The following is a 22605-nucleotide window of genomic DNA, read 5'->3' on the forward strand; positions in this document are numbered from 1 at the left end:
AGATCTGGCCTTGTAGAATTAATTAACTTTCCCTGTTCCTGGATCACCTACATTGACAGCCTGGAGGGAGGGCAGGTTCTCTGTCTCTCATTGTATCCTTGGCAGTACTGGGTACACAGCTGGGCTCAAGAAACAAATAATGGTTTTGGAATTTTAGGCAGGAAACATGTCAGAAGCCACATAGTCATGGCATCTATAATAATGAGAAAATACTCTGTTGACTGTTTGAGGGGACAACCTCCTTCTTTCAGCAATAATGCTCACACATTAGCGATTGCCAGTATCACCTGGAGGGCTTGTTAAAACAGATAGGAGGGGAACTTCGAGGATCAAGAGGGTATTGTATCTGAAGAGGGTATGAAAATTCTGCACGCAGCTACCCCCACCCCATATACCTTGCCCTGTACATCCCTTTTTTTCTTTTGGCTGTTCCTGAGTTAGACGTCAGTAAATGTTAAGTAAGGTGTTAAAAACAAACAAACAGAGAAACAGACAGTTGGGTCCCGTCCCAGAGTTTTTAATTCTGCAGGTCTGGAATGAGGCCTGAAAATGTGCCCGGTACTGTGTTTTACACGCATTATCTCATTTAATTCTCACACAACCTTCGGAAATGGGTACTATTTCGATCCCGGCTTTATGAATGGACAGCTGGAGAAGAGAGACCATTTGGCGGGAGATCAGAGGCTGGCCACTACCATCACCTTGGAGGTGGGGTGTCTGTGTGTGCGCCCTGGGATTACTACGCCTTTTCTTTCTTCTCAGGTCTGAAAATACAGAAGAAAAATTCCCTGAGAAGAAGAGAAATATAAAGGATCCCTGCTCTGATCTTTTGGCCCCATCTGGTGGCTTCAAGTCTGACCGAACCAAGTGCCGATCCGCTATCTCCCCCTGCTGGCGAGAATGGTAGGGTCCGCCCGGAGGTCTAGGAGAGCGGTTTTCCTGAGGTGATTTATTCTGACGGCGGTAGTGCTGAGGCGGTAGTGCTGAGGCGGTAGTGCTGAGGCGGTTGTTCTGAGGCGATTACTCTGAGACGGTTGCGCTGAGGCGATTATTCTGAGGCGGTTAGTGCCCACCCCCCGCCCCTTTTTTGGGTTTTGTTGGTTTTGTTTTGTCTTGTTTCCGTTTCTGATTGTTGAGGCGCGCCTATCCAATATATAGCATTCGTTCCAGTCGATCCGTGGTTTGTTAAAGGTACCTCATATTTCTCTGGGTATTATAAGAGCCTTTTGCCTGACATATATCCATATATCAGTATATAAATATACCTGTGTCAGATCTGGAGATGTGGCTGAGGGAACTCGGGCTGTTAATCGGATTTTTTTTTTCCTGTCAAGCCCGCAAACTTGTCTCGTACATCTGACTAAAAGTACTTAAATATAGTATTAACTGGTGTCAGGGTTTTTAACTTCCCTCCAGATAGTCTCTCTATCAGCGAGTGAATGTTTTAAACAAAGACCACGAAGGAGAGGAAGGGGGTCTGAAAGCTCGCAAGTTCCCTCACAGCCCTTGTAGGCGGTCGCCATCTTCCCCAACACACACACTGAGGTATCATTAAAATGGGAAGCAGACCACCCTAAAATAGGATGAAGTCTCCCCTAAAGTGGGATAAAGACCCCCTGGTCTTCAACTTTGTGGTATAGTGGCCCCATGGGGATATCTGGCTTAGCCTTTTGGCGCCTGTCGCTTTCAAATCAAGGTGGCAATGGGGGTAATGCGTTCATGTGGCCACTAGGAGGTCGCAGCTGCTTGGAATACGTGTTTGCACACCTTAGGCGATCACCCCGTCCAAACGCTCGTTTTGCCAAGGCAGTTGCCCAGGCAGTCCTCCAATTCAAAGGGAAATTGGTGAGTCCTCCCTGACAGAATCACTCCCCATTCTAAGAACCGCATGTTTGTGTATATTACATTTATTGATATATTTCCTTAATGGCACCATCGGAAGGATGTGTATAGGTTCAAGGAAAGCCAATGACTGTCCAATTCTGTATAGAAACTAACAGTGCCTCATGTACTTAGCCACTCAGTCATCACTCCTGGTGATGCTGGGGTGATTATAACAGAAGTGATTGTGTTGACAGTAATCACACGTGTCCTCTGAAATCCTTAGCAGTTTTATATTTACCTTGCTTTCGTGCTTATCGCACTCTGCTTAGTGTTGTAGTTATTTCATTACAAGCTTTATCTTTCCGAATACAGAAATGCTTGAGGAGAATGACTGTGTTTTACTCATCTTCATTTACCTAGCAAGGGATAGCACTAGGTTCATATATATTAGTGAGTGCTTAAGGATATTTATATAACTGAAAATTAGTGTATATACCTGAAACTAATATAATGTTATATGTCAATTCTATCTCAATAAAAAAGAAAGACAATTACTGGTGATGATTGCTTAAGAACTTCTATGCCCAGAACCACACAGAAGTGCTTGGCTATGACCAAGAATGCTGGATCATGTTGGTCCCAGCTGCCTGGCTTATTTCAATAACTTCCTAACTGGTTCCACTGAGTTTTTCCTTGCCACTATTCAACAGAATATTTTTAAAGGAACCAATATATTTTATTAGCCACTGTTATCTTTTTATAACAGCTTTATTGAAATATTCAAATACCACACAACTCACTTTTTTAAAGTGTACAATTCAGTGATATTTAGTATACTCAGAGCTGTGCAAACCATCACCACAATAAATTTTAGAACATTTTTATCACAAAAGAAAGAAACGTCATACCCTTAAGCTATTACACCTCAGCGCCCCCAATATTTCATTAATAGAAATGGAAATTATTTAATATGTGGTCTTTTGTGACTGCTTTCACTTAGCTTTTCACAAAAACTTTTCCCAGTAAAGAGTTGTGACAACCTGTGTAAAATGTTGTTTATGAAGGAAGCTCATTAGAGACTCAGTACTGAGGGCTTTTATTGGGGGCTGGTCCTGCAGGCACCCTCTGCCTAGCGCATACCAAAACTCCAGAGTCCCAGGAGGAAAGCTAGTGTTAACCACAAACCATGTTGTTTGCACCAACAGTTAAAGTACGGTGAACTATTCTTACCAGTTAGGGTGGTGGGAACTCTCCCCAAATCCAAGTTCCTAGATCCAAGCCAAGGGCCAACCTTGCTAAGCAGGATTTTCAAATGATAGCATTCTCAGACCTGCTATGTCAACTCCTTTCTACACATATTTTGACAGGGATTTCATTGATTCTGTAGATCAATTGGAGGAGAATTGCCATCTTAACAATATTAAGTATTCCAATCAATGAACATGGACTATCTTTATATTTATTTAAGTCTTTCATTTCTCTCAGTGATGTTTTGTGGTTTTCAGCATGCAAGTCTTGTCCTTCTTTTGTTAAATTTATTTCTAAGCATCTTATTATTTTTGATACTTTGTAAGTGGAATTGCTTTAATTTCATTTTCAGATTGTTCCTTACCAGTGTATAGAAGCAAAACTGAGTTTTGTATATTGAGCTTGTATCCTACAACCTTGAGCTCACTTATTAGATCTAATAGTTTTCTTTTTTTGTAATTGGATTCTTAGCCTGTTAATATGGTGGATTCTAAGGACTGATTTTTGTATTGAAGTATAGTTGATGTACAATATTATATTAGTTACAGGTTTACAATATAGTGATTCACCATTTTTAAAGGTTATACTCCTTTTATAGTTATTATAAAATATTGGCTATGTTCCCCATGTTGTACAATATATCTTTGTAGCTTATTATATACATAATACTTTATGCCTTTTAATCCCCTACCCCTATCCTACTCCTCCTCCCTTCCCTCTCCCCACTGGTAACCACTAGTTTGTTCTCTATATCTGTGAGTCTGCTTCTTTTTTTGTTATATTCACTAGTTTGTTGTATTTTTTTAGATTCCACATATATGTAATATTGTACAGTATTTGTCTTTTTCTGTCTGACTTACTTCACTTAGTGTAATACCCTCCAAGTTCATCCATGTTGCTGCAAATGGTGATATTTCATTCTTTTTATGGCTGAGTAATATTCCATTGTATAAATATGTATCACAACTTCTTTATTCAGTCATCCCTTTATGGACACTTAGGTTGCTTCCATACCTGCTCTAAACACTGGGGTGCATGCATCTTTTTAAGTTAGTGTCTTTTTGTGAGTATATACCTAGGAGTGGAATTACTGGGTCATATGGTAGTTCTATTTTTAGTTTTTTGAGAAACCTCCGTACTGTTTTCCCATGGATTGAGTTTTGAACCAGTCTTACATCCCTGGAATAGACCCCACTTGGTCGTGGTATTTAACACTTTTTATATATTGCTAAATTCTTGCTAATATCTCACTTAAGACTTTGCATCTATTCTAATGTGGGATATCAGTCTGTAGCTTTCTTTTTTTGTACTGTCTTTGTATGGTTTTGGTATTACGGGTTAAAGTGTTCTCTTATGAGCTGGGAAGTGTTCCCTACTCATTTATTTTCTGGAAGAGATGGTGGGAGAATTGGCATTAATTATTCTTTAAATGTTTGGTTTAATTCTCCAGTGAAATAATCTGGGCCTGGAGACTTCATTTGGGGGGAATTTTAAAATTACAAATTCAACTTCTTTAAAAGTATGGAGCTATTCAAATAATGTATTTCATATTGGGTGTATTATGGTAGTTTTTGATTTCCAAAGAATTTGTCCATTTCAATTAAATTATAAAATCTGTATATGTAGAGCTCACAGTATTCCCTTATTACCCCTTTGATGTCAGTAAGGCCTATAATGAGAGCTTTTATTTCATTTCTGATGTTTCTAACCTGTGTCTTTTTCCCTTGTCAGTCTTGCTAGAGTTTTATAAATTTTATTGATCTTTTCAAAGAACCAGTTTTTTTGTTTCATTGATTTTTACTACTGGATTTTTCTGTTTTCAATTTCATGAATTTCTGCTCTTGTCTTTATTTCCTACCTTTTACTTGCTTTGAATTTATTTTGCTCTTCTTTTTCTAGCCTTGAGGTGGAGCTTAGATTATTGACTTTTAAACTCTTCCTCTTTTCTAATGTAAGCAGTTAGTGTTATAAATGTCCCTTTCAGCACTGCTTTAGCTGTGTCCCACAAATGTTGATCCTCATTCAGTTCAATGTATTTTCTATTTGCCTTAAGACTTCCTCTTTGATCTATGAGGTGTGTTTTTTAGTTTCCAAGAGTTTGAGGGCTTTTCTTGTTATTTTTGTTATTGATTCCATTGTGGTCAGAGAACACTGTCAGTTATTATTTCAATTTTTAAATATTTGCTGAGGTTTGTTTTATTATTGAGGGTGTGGCCTGTTTTAATAAATGTTCCATGAGATCTTGAAATAAATGTATATATTGCTGATATTGGATGGGGTGCTCTATAAATGTTGATTAGATTCTCTTTGTTGATGGAGTTGTTGAGTTCTTATATATCCTTGTCAATTTTTTTATCTAGTTGTTCTATCAATTATTGAGATGTGTTAAAGTCTCCAACTCTAAATGTAGATTTGTCTATTTCCCCTTTCAGTGCTATCAGATTTTGTTTCATGTATTTTGCAGCTCTGTTGGTTGGTGCTTATACATTTAGGAGTGCTGTGTTTCCTTGGTAGATTGAGCCTTTTATCATTATGTAATAATTCTCTCTGTCCCTAGGAATTTACTTTGCTCTAAAGTTTAGTTTATCTGATATGAATATAAATAATCCTGTTTTTTAAAAATTAATGTATGTGTTATATATCTTTTCTACTTTTTTATTTTCGATATGCTTACATTATATATTTGAAATGGGTTTCTTGTTGACAGAATATTGTTGGATATGTTTTTTTAATCCACTCTGCCAATCTGTCTTTTAATTCCTCTACTTAAACACTATTGTTTAGCATTTCATATTTAATGTGATTATTGATCTGTTAAGGCTTAAGTCCACCATTTTATTTTTATTTGTTTTCTGATTATTCCCTCTGTTTCTTAGAGGGATATGTTTTTTCTCCCTGTCTTCCAGTCAGTTACTTGAATATTCTTTTAAATTCCATTTTGATATATTTGTGGTGTTTTTGAGTGTATCTCTTTATATAGCTTTTTTATTGCATGTTCTAGGCATTACATTATATATACACAACTTATCACAGTTTACTGGAGTTGACATTTTACCAGTTTGAGGGGGGTGTAGAAACTTTTCTTCCCTTTACTCTCCTCCATCTATATTATTGTTTTAAACATTTCCTCTATATGCCTTGAGAACCACATCAGACAGTGTTGTACATTTTGCTGTAACTGGCAGGCATAATTGAACATCAGCATAAGTCTATTGTATCTACCTATATTTTTGCTCTTTCCATTGGTCTTTCTCCCTGATATTACCAGATTCCTCCCCTTACTATTTTTTCCTTCATTGTAAACTTTCTATTATTTTAAGGGAGACATCTGAGAATGACTTGATTTCCCCTTCACTCCTGAAAGATATTTTCCTTGAATGTAGAATTCTGAGTTGACAGCTCTATTCTTTCAGTACTTGGAAAATAATGTAACCTATCTCTGGCTTACATGGTTTCTGATAAGAAATCTATTGTCATTCAACAAAATTTTGCCCTATTAGAAAGGTGTCCATTATGCTTTACATCAGAAATTGACACAGTATAACTGACTGTATTTCAATAAAAAGAAAGAAAGAAAGGTGTCATTTCTCTCTTGCTTCTTTCAAGGTTTTTTCTTTGTCTTTAGTTTTTAGAAGTTCGATTCTGATGTGTCTTTGTTTGAATTTCCTTAGGTTTACCCTGTTTGGGGGTTAACTTAGCTTCTTGAATCTGTAAGTTTATGTCTCTCTCAAATTTGGGAAAATTTCAGCCTTATTTCCTGGAATAAATATTTTTGTAGGAAAGATTACCAGAAGTAGAATCTCCGGGTAAAAGGGTCCAAACATTTAAAATTCAATAGATATTTTCAAATACTTATCCCAGAGTTTATGGCAGTTTTTACTCCTGCTGACTTTGAATAAAAGTGATTGTTTACCCACCCCTTTACCAACAGAAATTATTATTAATCTATTAAACCTTTGCCAATGTCCTGAACAAAAACAATGCATTATTGTTTTAATCTACATTTGTTTTTAGTGAAGTTGAGCATATTTTTATGTTTGTTGACCATTTATATTTATTCTCTAATTGTTCATTTCCTTGCCAATTTTTTTGATGGGTGGTTCACCTTTTTCTTGTTGATTGTGTAGTTCTCTTTGTGCTGACAATGTTTTTGGCCAATTTGTTGTTAGGTTTTTATTAACCCTGTTTTTGTTTTTGTTTACTTGTTTTGCTCAACAAAAATTTAAAAATTTTAGCTCCTAAAATTTATTGAGCCTTTCGCTATTTCTAGATTTTTTAAAAATCCTGTTTAGAAAGGTTTTTCTTTCTGCAAGGTTATAAAAATATTTTAAAATATTTTGTCTAGTATTTCCATGGTTTCATTTTCACAATTATGTGAAAAATATTATCATGTAAAAGTAAGGTAGATAATAGTGATCTCTTCTGTCAGGTTTTAATACAGGTATGTAGTGGGAAGGAGAAAGGGGAGTTTAGGAAAGTGTTGTATGCTTGGGCGGAGGAAAATATTCGAAAATGGTAGACCAAAGGATGGTCTCTTCTTAATGTTCTCACTGAGTGCAACCTAAAGGAAAGGCTAAATCAACTGGAAGTATGAAAGTTGAGAGGAAAGCAAGTTTTAAAATTTTTGGAAAAATTATAATTTTTACTCAATATCTTTTTTGTTGATGTGAAAAACTGGGACGAAATAGGGAAAATGAAATTGCTTGTTTTGTGATCTTTGTGTTGCCGTTGTTTTGGTGGATGGACCTTTTTCTCTTTAGTCAATTGCGTTAGTACTATACTTTCTTTATGGTGCATCCCAGTGTGACACTTGTCTATAGTGATGACCCTTAAAAGGTACTTATTTACTTGGTTTACAGATTTTTTCAGCCATCTGTTGAGGAGGCAGATATGGGGTAATGCTTATGTGTTTGGTCCCTGCAATCAGCTTACTGACTGTGTGATCTTGGGCAAGTTACTAAACTTCTCTGTACTTCAAGTTTCTCTTTTGAAAATAGGGACATTAACAACTCATTGTATTGTTGTGTCAGAATAGTGTCAAACACATAGTAAGCAATTGATAAATGTGAACTATTCTTAATGCTAATTACTGGAGATGGAGCACAATAGGTGTGGTCCTTGCAGTTATGGATCTTGCATTCTTGAGTGAGGAGGTAGGTTAAAAAATTACAAATAACAATAATTACTCTAAAAGAAATGTAAGGGGCTGAGATAAAGTATAAGGGAATGGGAGAAGAATCCTACTCTAGTTAATATGAAGAAGGAACATTTAAGCTGAGGCTTGAAGCTTGAGGGAAAAAAATTACAAGTAATTTAAAGAAGAGAGAAAGAATGTTTCTGATAGTGGGAACATCATGTGCAAAGATCCCAAGGGGAGGAGTTTTGGTATATTCCAAGTTTTGAAAGAAGACCGTTATGGCTGGAATGGAGTGAATGAGAAAAAGAGTTGTATGAGACAAAGTTGATGAGATAAGTGGGGCTTGTAGGCCAGAGTAAGGAGTTTGGATTTTATTTTAAGTTCTGTGGGAAACCACTAAAGCATGAGAGGGACATGATATATATATATCATATATATATATATATATATTTTAAAAGATTGATCTTAGATAAACAACAATGTCCTACTATATAGCACAGGGAATATATTCAATATCTTGTAATAACATATAATGAAAAAGAATATATATAAGTGTATAACTGAATCATTATGCTGTACACCAGAAACTGACACAACATTGTGAATCAACAATACTATAATTACAAAAAATATTGATCTTATTGTTGTATTGTATTTGCATTAGAGAAGAGTCAGATTGGAAAGGGGGACAACAGCTTGGAGGCTTCTGACAGTGGTCCAAATGAGAGACTATAGAGGTAGTGGAGATGGAGAGAAGTGGATGGATATAAAATATATTTTTGAGGTAAAATCAATAGGACTTGTTGAAGGGTTGGATATGGGAGGGTAAGGTATTGGAAAAGAGTTTGAATCAAGGGTAATACACAGGTTTCTGGCTTGCTTAACAGGCTTAATGTGGTACCAATTTCTGAAATGGAGGACACTAGAGGAAGGATCAGGTTAGTTGAGGGTTGTGAATATGTCGCGTTTGAGGTGCCTATTAGACATCGAAGTGGAGACGTGGAGTAGTCAGTTGAATTTTTGAGTCTGGGGTTCAGGGTCAGTTTAATTTAGATGATATTTAAAGTCATGGATCTGGATACCATAACCTAGGGAGATTAAAAAGAGAAGAATCTGGGATCATGTGATTGTTTTACCTTTATTGTAGAAGCTATGAGATACTAAAAGGTGAATGGACTAATAATAAAGGTAAGGATGTAGTTTAGTGGTAGAGTATCTGCTACATATGCAGGAATTTCTAGATTTTATTCCTGGCATCGCCGTTTTCTCTTTGCCTCCTCAGAGTACAAGGCAGGGCTATAAACTCTTCAAGTCTTTTGTCAGTTACTCATATATATGTTTTTTCTAGTTCCTGGAACAAAACAGGTGTTCAATAATAAATATTTGTTGAATGAATGAATTAATGTAGGAATGAACTGAATGAGAATTTCTAGGTTGTGGTACTCGCTTTGCCACAACGCAGCCTTGTGACATTGGGCAGTTAGCAAACTATAATTTTGTTATCCGTAAAATGACAATAAGAAAAGTACCTATCTTTTTGGACAGGGTTTAAAACAATAAAAAAAATTATAGCAATCAGTACGGAGCTAACAGTCAATTTAATGATAGCTACTATTAGCTCTCTGCGCTTCGGTGCTTATCCATAAAATAGGGGGGAATAATTTCTGCTCTGCTTCCCTCACAAGGCGATTTGTGAAGCCGGCAGGAGTTAACGTTTGACTCTACAAAAGCTTATTAATATTAATGTTTTAATTAGTCTGAACCTACATAATACAGCCACTCTCCCCCATTCTCCAGCAGGATTATTTAAATGAAAACGTGTCTTAAAGAGACCCAGTACTCCTGCTTGTCAGCGTAGCCTGGTCCAACCAACGGTACTCGAAGCCACGCCCCCTTGTGAAGTCTATTAGCAGAGTTCAGTTTAAAAGAATACCCAGCCCCGCCCCTCCCCGCTAGGCCAGTGCAAGTCTCAACTGCACGCTGATTGGCCCTTGCTGGCCAATCATCACTGCTCTTCCTCCCGGGGGTGTAATTTTCAAAATTGGCTACTGGGAGGATCTGAGAGAGCACCCGGTAAGTTGAGAAGGACGCGAGAGTTTCAGCAACACGGAGCTCTGTTCATTTCCCGGGCCTTTCCTGGGCTAGAAGTGCGTCCGTGGTCTTTCTTGTTCCGCCCTCAGTCTCGATATGAGGTAGGCGCCTTTGAACTTTAAACTGCCCGCTCGAATGTCCGGCTCTGCCGCACACATGTCAGTCCTTAAACCTCACTCCATACCCTTGCTACTCGCTACCTTCTTTTGCCGGGATGAACGGCATCCCTGTCACGAAAACTTTGTTTTCTCCTGTCAGAAAGCAGTCTGCAGAGAGAGCCCTGTACGAGGTTGGGCAGGGAGGGTGTACTTGAAGGTGAGATGGCAAAGCCAACGAGACTGGGTCCAGGCTTTTAGATGGAGCGAGCAGTACACATGACTGAATCAGTATATTTACATAACGTCTTTTCACAAGTGAAACCGTACAGAATCAGTTTCATTCACAAGACGGATTTAAGCCAGAGTGCTCCTGGAGAGGTGTCTTTTGAACTACAGGTTGAAGAATGTGAATGGGGGATGAAAACGTGTCTTTTCTCCCTTGTTATCTGTTTTCTCTCACTGGCTTGCTTCCATCACCACCTCCAACCCCTTCAACTCTGGCTTTCCTACTGTTCTCTGCTATGGTCCCCTTAGAATCCTAGGATGTCAAAGGTTGAAGGGACCCTAGAACCGTGCTTTTTAAACTTTAAAGTGCACACATAGCACCTGGGGATATCGTTAACTTGCACTTTCTGATTTGGTAGGGCCTAGCTTGGGGCCCGAGGTTTTAAATTGCTAACAAGCTCCCAGGTGATGCTAATGTTGCTGGTCCATTGACCACGGTTTAAATATCTGTCAAGGAGGCGCTGGACCCACTGTCTCTTTTTATTAGGTGGGGGAATGAGGCCTGGAGAGGGAAAAGGGACCTGTCCAGTGTCACACAACCAGCTAGGGGCAGGCTCAGAACTAGACCCTAGGCATCCTTCCCAGCCCAGTGCTACTTTCATTGACACCATGCTGCTTTCTCTCCCCAGTGTCTTGCTATCTGTAACCTACCTTCATATATAAAAAGTTGCTACTGTTTCCTGAGACTGTCTTGATCTGCAGTTTCGGACTCTGAGCAGTTGGGCTTCTGAACAAGCCAACTTGCTCCTGTGTGAGTTTCAGCACCAGCCCTGGGGTGCCCAGTGGAGTCTCCAACACTTATCAGTGTGTATGTAGGGGAGATGGAAAGTCTGGAAAGTGCAAAGGATTCTAATTTTCTTGTCCAAGTAAGGCTAAGGGTTCTGTAGGTGGTAGAGCAAGAGTGTTCTTTTATGGAAGCATGTTTTTGGTGGTGTCAATCCCCTCCCCTCTCCTAGTGGCAGGGAAATTACTTAAGTCAGTGTCTGTGTCCCTCAAAGCAAGTGATTACTGTTCAGAATAATGAAGGTGCTATATGACCATCATCTGAAAAACCTTATTTTCTTGGAGGGTAAGTCAACCTGTGACATCATCAACTGAAAGTTTTCTGACCTGTTGACTCCAGTTTGATTTTTTCTTTCTGCTTGAAAGATAAAGATTTCAGAACACAAGTCTGTGGCCATCCATAAAAAATTGTATGAGGTGTGAATAGTAATAGTGGAGTAAGTGGTTTTCATACAGTGCAGTTAAGGGTGGGTTCACCTAATTTAGCTTTATTGCTGCTTGGCTGAGTTTTGAGGGATGAGATGGAAAACAGGTTTGGATTGGGAGGAAGAGAAGGAGAATTAGACATACCATTTATTCTGAGTGCCTACCATGTGTTAAGCTTTGCACACACAAACTGAGCCACACAATATCTCCGCAAGTAAGAGGTGGTGTAGCTCTTTCACCAATGAGGAAACTGAAGGCTCAGAGATGCTAAGGTGGCTGATTTAGAAACCCAATTGGTTCTTTTTTTTTTCTTGGAGGGGCTAGATAACTAGGTTTGTTTGTTTGTTTATTTATTAATGAAGATACTGGGAATTGAATCCATGCATGCTAGGCATGCACTCTACCACTGAGCAATACCCTCCCCTGCAATTTCTTCTTGGGAAAAAAAAAAAGCCTGTGCTTATTCTAATACCTCATACTACCACACTATGGCCTTTCACTTTGGACTGTGGACTGTTTTGGAATCTTTTTGAATACAATGAGAGACTTCATGGTATTTTAGAAAAGAGCCCTGGGAAGAGCTGGGTGATCTATGCTGCTTAATAGCTTGTCCTGTGGGGGAAAGGTATAGCTCAGTGGCAAAGTGCATGCTTAGCATGCAGGAGGTCCTGGGTTCAATGCCCAGTATCTCCATTAAAAAAAAGTTTGTCCTGTGTAGTAAGTCACTTAACTCACTTGGGACTATACAATGGAAAGAATTATATTTGTCCTGCTTACCCTCACAGTTTTGTTGGGAGGACTAACATGTAATAAATGTGAAGGCATATACTTGTACTGACTTTTCCTCACCAACAAAATATTTAGTATTCTCCGTCCAAAGCAAAACCCAAGTTAGCCTTTCTCCTTTCTTAAATCTTTCCCCTCAAACTTCAGGGTCCTCTACAGTTTTACCAGTGTGACTCCAGCCCAGCTTTCCAGCCTCTTTCTAACTCAACCCTGACACATTCTTTATACTTCACATTCCAGACAACTTGGATGTTCCCAAACCTGCTGTGCTCTGCCTATTCAAGCCTCTGCCTGGACTCAGGCTTTCTTTGCCTGGAAAGCTCCCCTGTCTATGTGGGAACATCTTTGTCACTTGAGTCCAGATCAAATATAGCCTCCTCTGTGAAGTCTTCCTCCATTTCTTGTATCCCACAAGATTACTGACTTTCCATTATGTTACTAAAGTACTTTGTATCTACCATTATTAAATCATTTGTCACATTTTTATGTTGCTATTAGAGCTGTGCCTGTGAATACTTCTAGGATAAGATATATGATTTATTTGTGTTTGTATCTCCATTGCCCAAAGTATCTGGTATATAGTGGTAAATTTGCTGCATTGCCTTTAGGGTCTCTCTTATAGAAGCCTGTTCTTTGTCAAATGCAGTGAACTTGATGGGGGGAGGATAATAGCTCAGTGGTAGAGTACACACTTAGCATGCACGAGTTCCTGGGTTCAATCCCCTGTATCTCTATTAAAAAATTAAGTTGAACTTGGAGACTGAATATGAGTGGAGTTGGAAGGGCTGTTGTACCTGAGTGGGAAGGGTTTCTTGTATATCGAAAATGCTGTAGAGAGTCTGGGATTTCTCAAGAATTTTCAGAGAATTCTGTGATGTTTCTGGTGAATGATGTTTTAAAGAATCCTTTTCTGATTGCAGCCCTGCGTTGGATAGATACTGCTGAACCTGTAAGAGATGCCACTGCCAGTACCACCCCGATGCTCCAAACCTGAGACTAAGAAATCTCAGTCCAGCAAAATTGTGCCCAGTGATCATGGCACATCTCAAAAGGTTAGAGCCAGCTGTCTACTCCAATGGTGTCCCAAGTAGCCTCTTCCTGTATTGGCTCAGTCACTATCCTTATCCCTTCATCGTTTGGAATACGTGTGGTTTAATCTGAGAAGGTGGGAAAGGGTGGCAGACCTTGTAGTTGGAAAAGACCAGCAAATTAGAACTTGGGGAGAAAGTGTGATGTCTTCTTTCCCATCAATGCATGGCTAAGATGAAGGCCATCCTCCACAACCTTCAAAAGCAAACAGTACTCAATTCTCTTTAGTGATCATGTCTGTACTCTTACTTTCTCTGAGGTGCTCAAAGTACCTTGCCAGGAGGCTGCTTGCTACATCCTGGAGAGAGTATGAAGATTAGGTCAACAAATGTATTATAATGCTTTTTACAGCTATTAAATTTGAAGAATAGGTTCATTTTGACTCTGCTGTTTTGACCTTGTGGATAGTTTGACATTGTCATTCTGACCCTGCGATGATGTTCTATGTTCATCATCATTCATATTTTAATCAGAATTTTACTAACACTGATGAATTGTCATTAAGGAAGTATTTCCTGGAGCAAACAGCATTAGGCCAATTTCATTTCCTTGATTGGTTTTCTCTCAGCACAGATAAACATTTTCTAATTATTTTCATTTTTGTCTTACTAGAATGATTTTTTCTGGGAGGGGCCAAATGTTTTTTTTCCTGTGTAAATTTTGCAAGAAAGATTTAGTACATTGGTCAGATTTTGTCCATATCAAATATTCTGATTAGAGTTCTACCACTGTAAGTTTTCTTTTGTGGCAGTTATTTTTCCCAATCCAACTCCCTCAGGGCACATTTTGCAAATAAAAATTTTATTGAGTTCACTTTCACCCATTAATTTTATTTGGGGCTGATTATTTCTGCCAGTAATATTAAGTAGGCATTGGATAACAGACCAACAGTTAATTTGTAAGAAACTGGCTAATTTGTAAGAAAATAATAATTTATTTACTTGCTAATTATTTCCACTAGGATTATTTATCATGAACTAGATAAAAGACTAAGAAGTTTACTTATTTCTTAGCTTACTCATTTAGAAACAGAAATCATTCTTTTCAGCTCTTATAGGATTGCTCCAATGGGCTAGATTGGTCTATTACAATAGGGATCCAATTCTGTAAATTTCTAATCACTTACTGTGCCATGTACCAACTGCCCATGGTATAAATAGAGAACAGGGCAAATAAATGGTCTGATCCCCATGTTCTGCTTCACATTATAACAACTCTAGGACATAGGTAGGGCAGGCTTCTCATTTCATAAGGGAAATCTGATGCTTGGGAAAGTTTCACCAAATAAAAACTGTTGGGAATAGAAGATCCCTACAGTGTGGTGTACCTTGACCTCTAACCCCATAGAGACAGTCTTGCTCTTTTGAGAGTGGGATGTACAGTTAAACGCTACCTAGAAAGAGAGCTTCCTTTGCTCCAAAATAGTATACACTAACAATTAGGGATTAATATGGATTACCAAACTCTTTTCCTAAAATATAAAATTTCCCCCCTCAAAAAAACTCGAATTTTTCCTATAGGGTTTAAAATCATATTGGACTGTGTACTTTAAAAATACTATTTTTGTCCACTTGCAGTTTATATAGACTTTTTAAAAAACATGCATTCTCATGTATAAGCACATTTGACTGTCCTTTATGATTGAATTACTGCATTTTGTTGATTCTTTTTTTGTGGTTGGCTTTATTCCATTGATAACTATGTAAGTTTAAAAAGCTAAAGCTCTAAACTGTTCTTAGAAACAATGAACAGTACACATATGTAAATTAAAAAAAACCTGTCTGTTCTTGTGTTGGGGGAGGGTATAGCTCAAGTGGTAGAGCACATGCTTAGTGTGCACGAGGTCCTGGGTTTAATCCCCAGTACCTCCTCTAAAAATAAACAAACAAACAAACCTAATTACCCCCCCAAGTAAATAAGTTTTTTAAAAAAACTTTAAAAATGCATTCTTTTATTGAATCCTCAAATAAGGTAGGTTATCATTCCAATTTTACTGATGAGAAAATTGAAGCTCAGAAATTAAGTGACTTGTTCAAGGTCACCAGCTAGTAAAGAGCTGGTCCTGGACCAGTGTCTAGATAGGCATGTTATTGTCCTTATTGGGAACGTCTTAAATCAACTATTTAACGTAAGAAATACTTAAATGTTGTTAAATTATTGAACTAATTTACCTGGGAGCATCCATATTAAAGGAATGACTGGGATTTGCAGGGTTGTGGCGGTGGTGATGGTTCATCTTGGCTAGGATAGCCAGAAACATGAGAGGAATAGGAGAGAAAATTACCTTCACTAAGCTATTTTGCTCATTCTGAGAGTTACACTGAAGGTCATCTTGTCTCCTCACAGCCTTGTCCCTGTCATCAATGATGACCTCCTTCAAGAATGCTCTAAGCAGCAGTGAGTGCTGACATTTCCCTGTGTTGTGGTTTTTTGGGGTTTATTAGATGCATCCCCAGTTCCTTGGAGATTCTGGCATTTCCCCAAGCCCCAGAGATGACCCAAAGTCCCTTAAAAGACTGTTCACAATTGGATCTACTCATTTACCTCTTTTACTTTTTTTAGAGAGGGGAGAATTGCCAAACAAAGAGATCTCCATCTTCACCTCTGGGACCACTCAAAAAGAGATCAGCTTTTGAAGATCTCACCAATGTGAGTATGCTAGTCCAATCCTCTACCATGGTGTTGTATATGGTTTAGATCACCTCTTCCTTGAGTGGCCTTTCCAGTTTATCAGACCCTGACCCTTCTGTAGAACGTTGAGAGCCAACTTTATTTGGAATCCATGACCCAATTTCAGAAACTGCGGGGGCTCTTCTGCTGGCACATACCATCTGGAGTAAATGGTGGAGCTCTCTGGAAGCAGCAGAGTTATTATCAGATACAAAATTGTAGACAAATGAGAAATATGAGATCTTGCATTTAGATAAAGTCCAGAGGTGACTCAACTGGCTGCTTAGGCCTTGGAGGCAAGTACTTAGGTGGATTCATTGTAAACTAGGGCAGTGTTTATCCATTCAAGCACTAGGGGCATTTTGGACAGGACAATGTTTCTATTGTGTAGAATTGACCTCAGCCAGCATCCTGGCCCCCAGGCATTAAGTCCCAGCAGCATCCCAGTGGCAGTAACAATCAAAAATGCCCTCTGATGCACAGAACCATTAAGGACCACAGTTCCAACTATGGAGATCTAGAAATTCAATTTTGACTGGAATTCTTGAGTTTACTTCCAAGTTAGCTCCCTTCTGATACTATTAAGGTACTAGCAAAAAAAATCAGGTTTAACAGTTAAAATGTTCCTAATTGAATATAAAATTGGGCCAAAGGTAATCTTTGGTCTTTGAAAATAATAGCTGATGCCTACTGAGTGCTTACTATGTGCCAGGCACTATTCTAAGCACTGTTTCATGTATCCACTCACTTAATCCTCATAAAATCCTATGAGGCAGATACTATAATTATCTTCACCTTACAGAAAAATATTTGCCCAATGTTGGTTTTGAAGTCTGGTTCATCTAGGATACAGAGAACCCTGGTGAAATATTCCTGCCCTCTATAATAGAGTGTCTTTCTGTGGCTACCAGAATTCTCATATCTGCTAGATAATATTTTACCCTCTAAAGTGGGATTGGATAAGCATTGGCAAAGTTTTCTGCTTGTATCTCTGCTCTCTACATGCTATGTGACCACTCACTCTTGTACTCAAACAGTCTCTTTCCCATTCAGATTACAACATGTATGATTATAATCAGATTTACTCTAGATTGGTTGAAAGAGATACCTCCCATACAGGCCTATAAGGTTAGATTCATTTCCTGACTGATGTAACTGTGGATCTAGAAACTTAGCTGAAATAAGGTGGCCACACAAATCAGGAGCAGATGCAGCCAATCTTAGTGTAGCTTCCCTTGGCCCTCAGAGTCCCTGATGACACTGTGCAGAGCAAGGCCTAACAGCATATGAGAAACTTGCTCTCAGTCCTTTTTTTCATGAGGTTTATATCATCATTTATAAAGAACAAACACAAATAAATGAATAGGAAATACATGCAGCTATCTAGGACCCTCCCGGTTCTCCAACTGAATTCAACATCTGTTAGGCCACGTACTTATCCAGGGTGGGGTGGGAGAAGCAAGGCACCCCTGAGAAGAACCTCTGCCTCTAGCTTTTCAGAAGCTCAGAAAGCCCATTTCCCTTTTGAGTTCAAGGCCTGAATCAACTTTGGTCACCTTGACTTGTCTTTAGTGCTTTCCAGAGAAAGTTCCATCATTACAATGTACCTAAGCCACTCCAGGGTTGGGTCTTTATGCAGATGTCTGAGATCATCTCTTGGAGGGTTGAAGGCTCCTTTCTCTCTGAATTTTGGGGATTCCCTTTATGATGATTTGCTTCTTCCTGTCAGTATTACTAGGTCTCCATGCCTTATATCTATCTCATCAAGTTTCACCACTGTGAGGTCCTGGCCTGCTGAAAGAATTGATCTGTTTTAAGGGGAGGGTATAGCTCAGTAGTAGAGCGCATTGTTAGCATGCAGGGGGTCCTGGGTTTGATCCCCAGGACCTCCATTAAAATAAATAAATTAAATAAAAACCTAATTATCTTCCCCACCCCCCAAAAAAGACTGATTAAAAATAAATAAATAAAATTTAAAAATAAAAATAAATTAAAAAACAATGAAAAAATAAATTAAAAAAAGAATTAATCTGTTTTACTTAGTTAATCTGCTGTAAGTGTTCTTTTTTTCCCCCTCTCCTTCATCATTCCAGCATGAGAAGGACTTTTAATTTGGTAGAGCTGGTCCTAAGCCAGTGGATGAGAAGATAAGGTCTATATCCATGTTTACCTAAATTATTCTTTGTCAGGAAGATTTTCATCTCTATTTTCCTACTTCTTGGTGAAAGAATTATGGGGGAAGTACTGGGAAAGGTCCCCTTGAGCTTAGATCTTAAAATAATTAGTGCTCTGAACCTTCACATATGGCAAGGAGAAAATTTCCCCCTGGGGATTAGGGTCTCCACCTCTCTCCTGCTAAGAAAAATCACCTCTTTTCCAATTCCAAATCTCAGTGAACACATAGGGAATTTGTAAAACTTTAGGTGAAGTTGAAATGAAAACTGTGCCAAGCTCTTTGAGGAGCAGAAGTGGACAACAATTGAGGGCCTAAGAAAGAATTTCCTATTGGATTGTAGTTGCTTATTATGGAATAATGATACAAAGGTGTAATTTTTTTTACATTTCATTTGGAAATTCAAATTTACAAAAAGCTGTAAAAAGAAAAAAACAGTACAAAGAACACACATATACCTTTTACCTAGCTAGATTCACCTGTTATTAACATTTCATCCCACTTGCCTACATACATCATGGCCCTTTACCCCTAAGTACTTCAGTGTATGTTTCCTCAGGGAAATTGTCTTATGTAACCACAGTATAGTCAGCAACTTTATAAAGTTACATTGATACAGTATTTTAATGTAATTTTTATGTAATCTATTGTCCATATTCCATTTTTTTTCAGCTGACCTTATAAAGTCAATGTTATAAGCCTTTTTCCCCCTCTAGTGAGGGAATCCAGGCTAGCATCATTTACTTGTCATATCTCTGGCTTCTTTTAATCTGGGACATTTCCATAGCCTTTCCTTGTTTTTTATGACATTTTTGAAGAATACAGTCCCACCCAACCCCCCTATTTTAAAAATAGAACATTCCTCACTTTGTGTTTATCTGATGTTTCCATGTGATTAGTTTGACGTTATATACGTGCTTGGCTGGAAAATGCGTAGATTATGTTCTCTCCTTCTTAGAGTATCACATCTGGAGGCACACGATGTCCCTCTGCCCCTCATTGGTGATGTTCATTTTGATCACCCAGTCTGGATGTTGTCTGGTTTCTCCACCGTATAATTACTGTTAATTTTTTTCCCTCTTGCAATGAATAGGCAGTCTATGGGACACACTCTTAAGAGCTGGCCGATAATCTGCTCTTCATCAAAATGTCCCCCAGATTTAGCATCTGTTGATGATTTTTGCCTAAACCAACCTTTAAGATATTTTTTCCATCTCTAGCACTTGCTCTCCATTTACCAGTCTACCCATGGCATTCTACTACAAGCAGGGCCTTCCCTTCTTCTCTGTTTATTTATTATTGGTATAGACTTATGAATTCCTATTTTTTCAGTGGTTTATTGCTCATTATTGTATTAAATTATTTTGGTGCTCAGATTATCTCAGATTTGGCCACTATGGTCCCCTTTAATCTGACTACTGTATCTTTGTGACATACTTATAATGTTTTGAGCATTTTCTTTCCAGCATAACAGGATGTTCTAGGTTCATCTTGTATCTATTTTATCCCAGCCTTGGAGTCAGCCATTTTTCTGAAGAATTCCTGTTCCTTTTAGTGGGGAATGATATTAGAGCCAAAATCTCAGTGCTAGGTGTACTACTGGGGTGTCTGCATTTTTTCCTGCCCCTTCAGTAGACAGAACTAGGAAATGTCTGCATGTATATACACACGTATCTATAATGAAACATATATACATATATCTATATATACAAATACACATGTCCCCATATACTCAGATGTATGTATACCTATACTTATTTAAGAAATCATGAGTCTGAACAGGTCCCATTCCAACACACAGGGTTCTTTCCTATATTTCTCAATCCATATATGTGTATTCCTTCTTCTAAAATGAGAACCATGTTTCCCAAGATAACCGACATATTTACTCAATACTATAATACATCTAAAAGAGTTTCAAAATTACTTCTTCTACCCCACCATAATAAACAAACCTACTAAAAGTAGTTCCAGATTTGTTTGCAATATTCTCCACCACCCTACATACAAACCAATACTGACTGAGGATGTATATGTTGAAGGTAGATAGTCTAACCCTGTGTTTACCTGGATTAGTTGTTTCTTGTCTTATACTTTCTTCTGTTTTTTTTTTGTCCTTTAATGTGGTCATGGTATCTATTTGGGATATAATTAGATTCCCTTTGTTTCATTTTGAAGGCATAACTTTTAAAATTATTTTTACTGACATGATTCACAGTCTCATGGTCTCCTCTACTGTTTAATAGAAATAGTCATGATTAGAGTTTGTGATGAAGCCCCTCAGAGCACATGTTAAATAAATATCCCCTCAGCGGGATGGGATAGATGTATCACAGGTAGTGTTGTGATACAGGTCTACCCTGAAAAGCTAGTTGATCTTGGTATATACCCAGGCAGCAAAGCCAGTTTGATTGCCTTTTTTCCCCCTCTGAACATCCTGTGGGGTCAAAATGGAATGTGATATTTACAAAGTATCTTTTTTGTGAATTTTCCAGCCAGTATGCCTGACATGGAGATCAGAACCACATCCTATGTATGTTGGAATCACGTAGGGCTGCTATTTAGCTAATATGTACCAGTACTACTGTACCGCTAGCTTCCATCATGATTAGTCGGCAGCAGTACCATACTGGTTGTGAGATGTTTTGATTGGTGTTCCTGGGAACAACCCAACAAGGTGTCCAGTGTGAGAGTTTTGTTCAGGACTTTCCTATAAGAGCCACCTATTGGGTAATTTGAGGTTCTTTCCATTTTCTTGCTTCCTTCACCTGACCCCCTAAACCCTTCTTTCTTTTTTTTTTTTTTTTTTGCAGGCTTCTCAAAGTCAACCTGCTCAGCCCAAAAAGGAAGCCAACAATGAGTTTGTTAAAGATATTTCCAAGAAGACAAACAGGAACACACCTGCTTGTGAGTTGGACAAAAACAAGATGAATGTAAAAAGGTGAGTAAGAGGGGATTCAGATGGCTTTGTTTAGATGGTAAAGGAGAACATGTGACATCCTTTTGACCCTCTTTTGTCCCCATTGAGAACATTTTTAATAGGGCACAGTGGTGAGTACTCCATTAACCCTGGGTGTTTAGGTGGCTTTGCAAACAGCTGTGGTTTGCTAAGTTACTGAAGCATTGCAGGCCTCTTCTCTCTCCCCCTACACCCCACCCCCATGGTGTGTACTTACTGAAGGAGCTGTTGTCATTGGAGAGTTTGCTAAAAGATCTTGTGTGCATCTTTTCTCTCTTTTAGTAGTTCAGTCCCTGATTGAGCCAGTCTGTGCTTGAGAATGTGGGGGCAACTTAACTTTTCAGGGGATTCTCAGCAGCTGGCTGATAGCTTGCCAGTCTGCTTATCCCATTAGAAGCCTTGGGGGAGGTTTGTTTCTTGTTACTGTAGAGAAATTACTATCTCCTTAGGCCAGAAATGTGTATTTTCCAGCTGTTATAGGGAACTGATTACAGGTTCTGCAAGTAGATATGAGTATTCTCATCTAGGATTGGAAAAAGGATTTACTCCTAGGAAAACTTTTATTGGAAGAAGAGTTAAAAAGTGAAATGAGACCTTTCTATATCCTCTTCTCATTCTAGTGGGGATTACTTCTTCAGGGAAGAATAGAATAGATTAGCTAGGTAGCTACAGCAGGGCTAAGCAGGGGTTCCAAATGGTAAGGGAGAAAGTCTGTGAAAACTCCAAAAACTTAACATGCCAGGTCCATAGGACATTTTGCTAACTACCCATCAGAAAGAAATCAAACCAGAAGATTAGCATTTAGCCCTACTTGGTTTCTTGATGAAATGGAGTTCTCGGGATTTGCATGAATATTTTGACTTTAATTCCCTGCATTATTTTCTTTTGAATATCATTCATCATTCTGATTTTAGCGGAAATGCCATATACGTTCTTGTCTTCGTTCAGAGTTCAGTGGAATGGATCCTAATAATAGTACTAGAACTAACATCTGTTGAGAGCTCACTATAATCATGCATTATATTAAGGATTTTTT

General features: G+C 38.3%; 1 protein-coding gene across 1 annotated transcript in view; it reads left to right on the top strand.

Annotated features, from left to right (window-relative positions):
- Nucleotides 1-10297: 10297 nt before the first annotated feature.
- The window catches only part of CCNB3 (cyclin B3), a 37278-nt gene continuing 24970 nt past the window's right edge, over nt 10298-22605 (top strand). The window contains exons 1-4 of the mRNA XM_072956454.1: nt 10298-10401; nt 13599-13730; nt 16330-16416; nt 21424-21551. Of these exons, the coding sequence (XP_072812555.1) occupies nt 13635-13730; nt 16330-16416; nt 21424-21551 (311 nt within the window). The 5' untranslated portion in view covers nt 10298-10401; nt 13599-13634. The remainder of the gene's footprint in view (nt 10402-13598; nt 13731-16329; nt 16417-21423; nt 21552-22605) is intronic.

This window comes from Vicugna pacos, chromosome X, assembly GCF_048564905.1.
Source record: "Vicugna pacos chromosome X, VicPac4, whole genome shotgun sequence".
NCBI lineage: Eukaryota > Metazoa > Chordata > Mammalia > Artiodactyla > Camelidae > Vicugna > Vicugna pacos.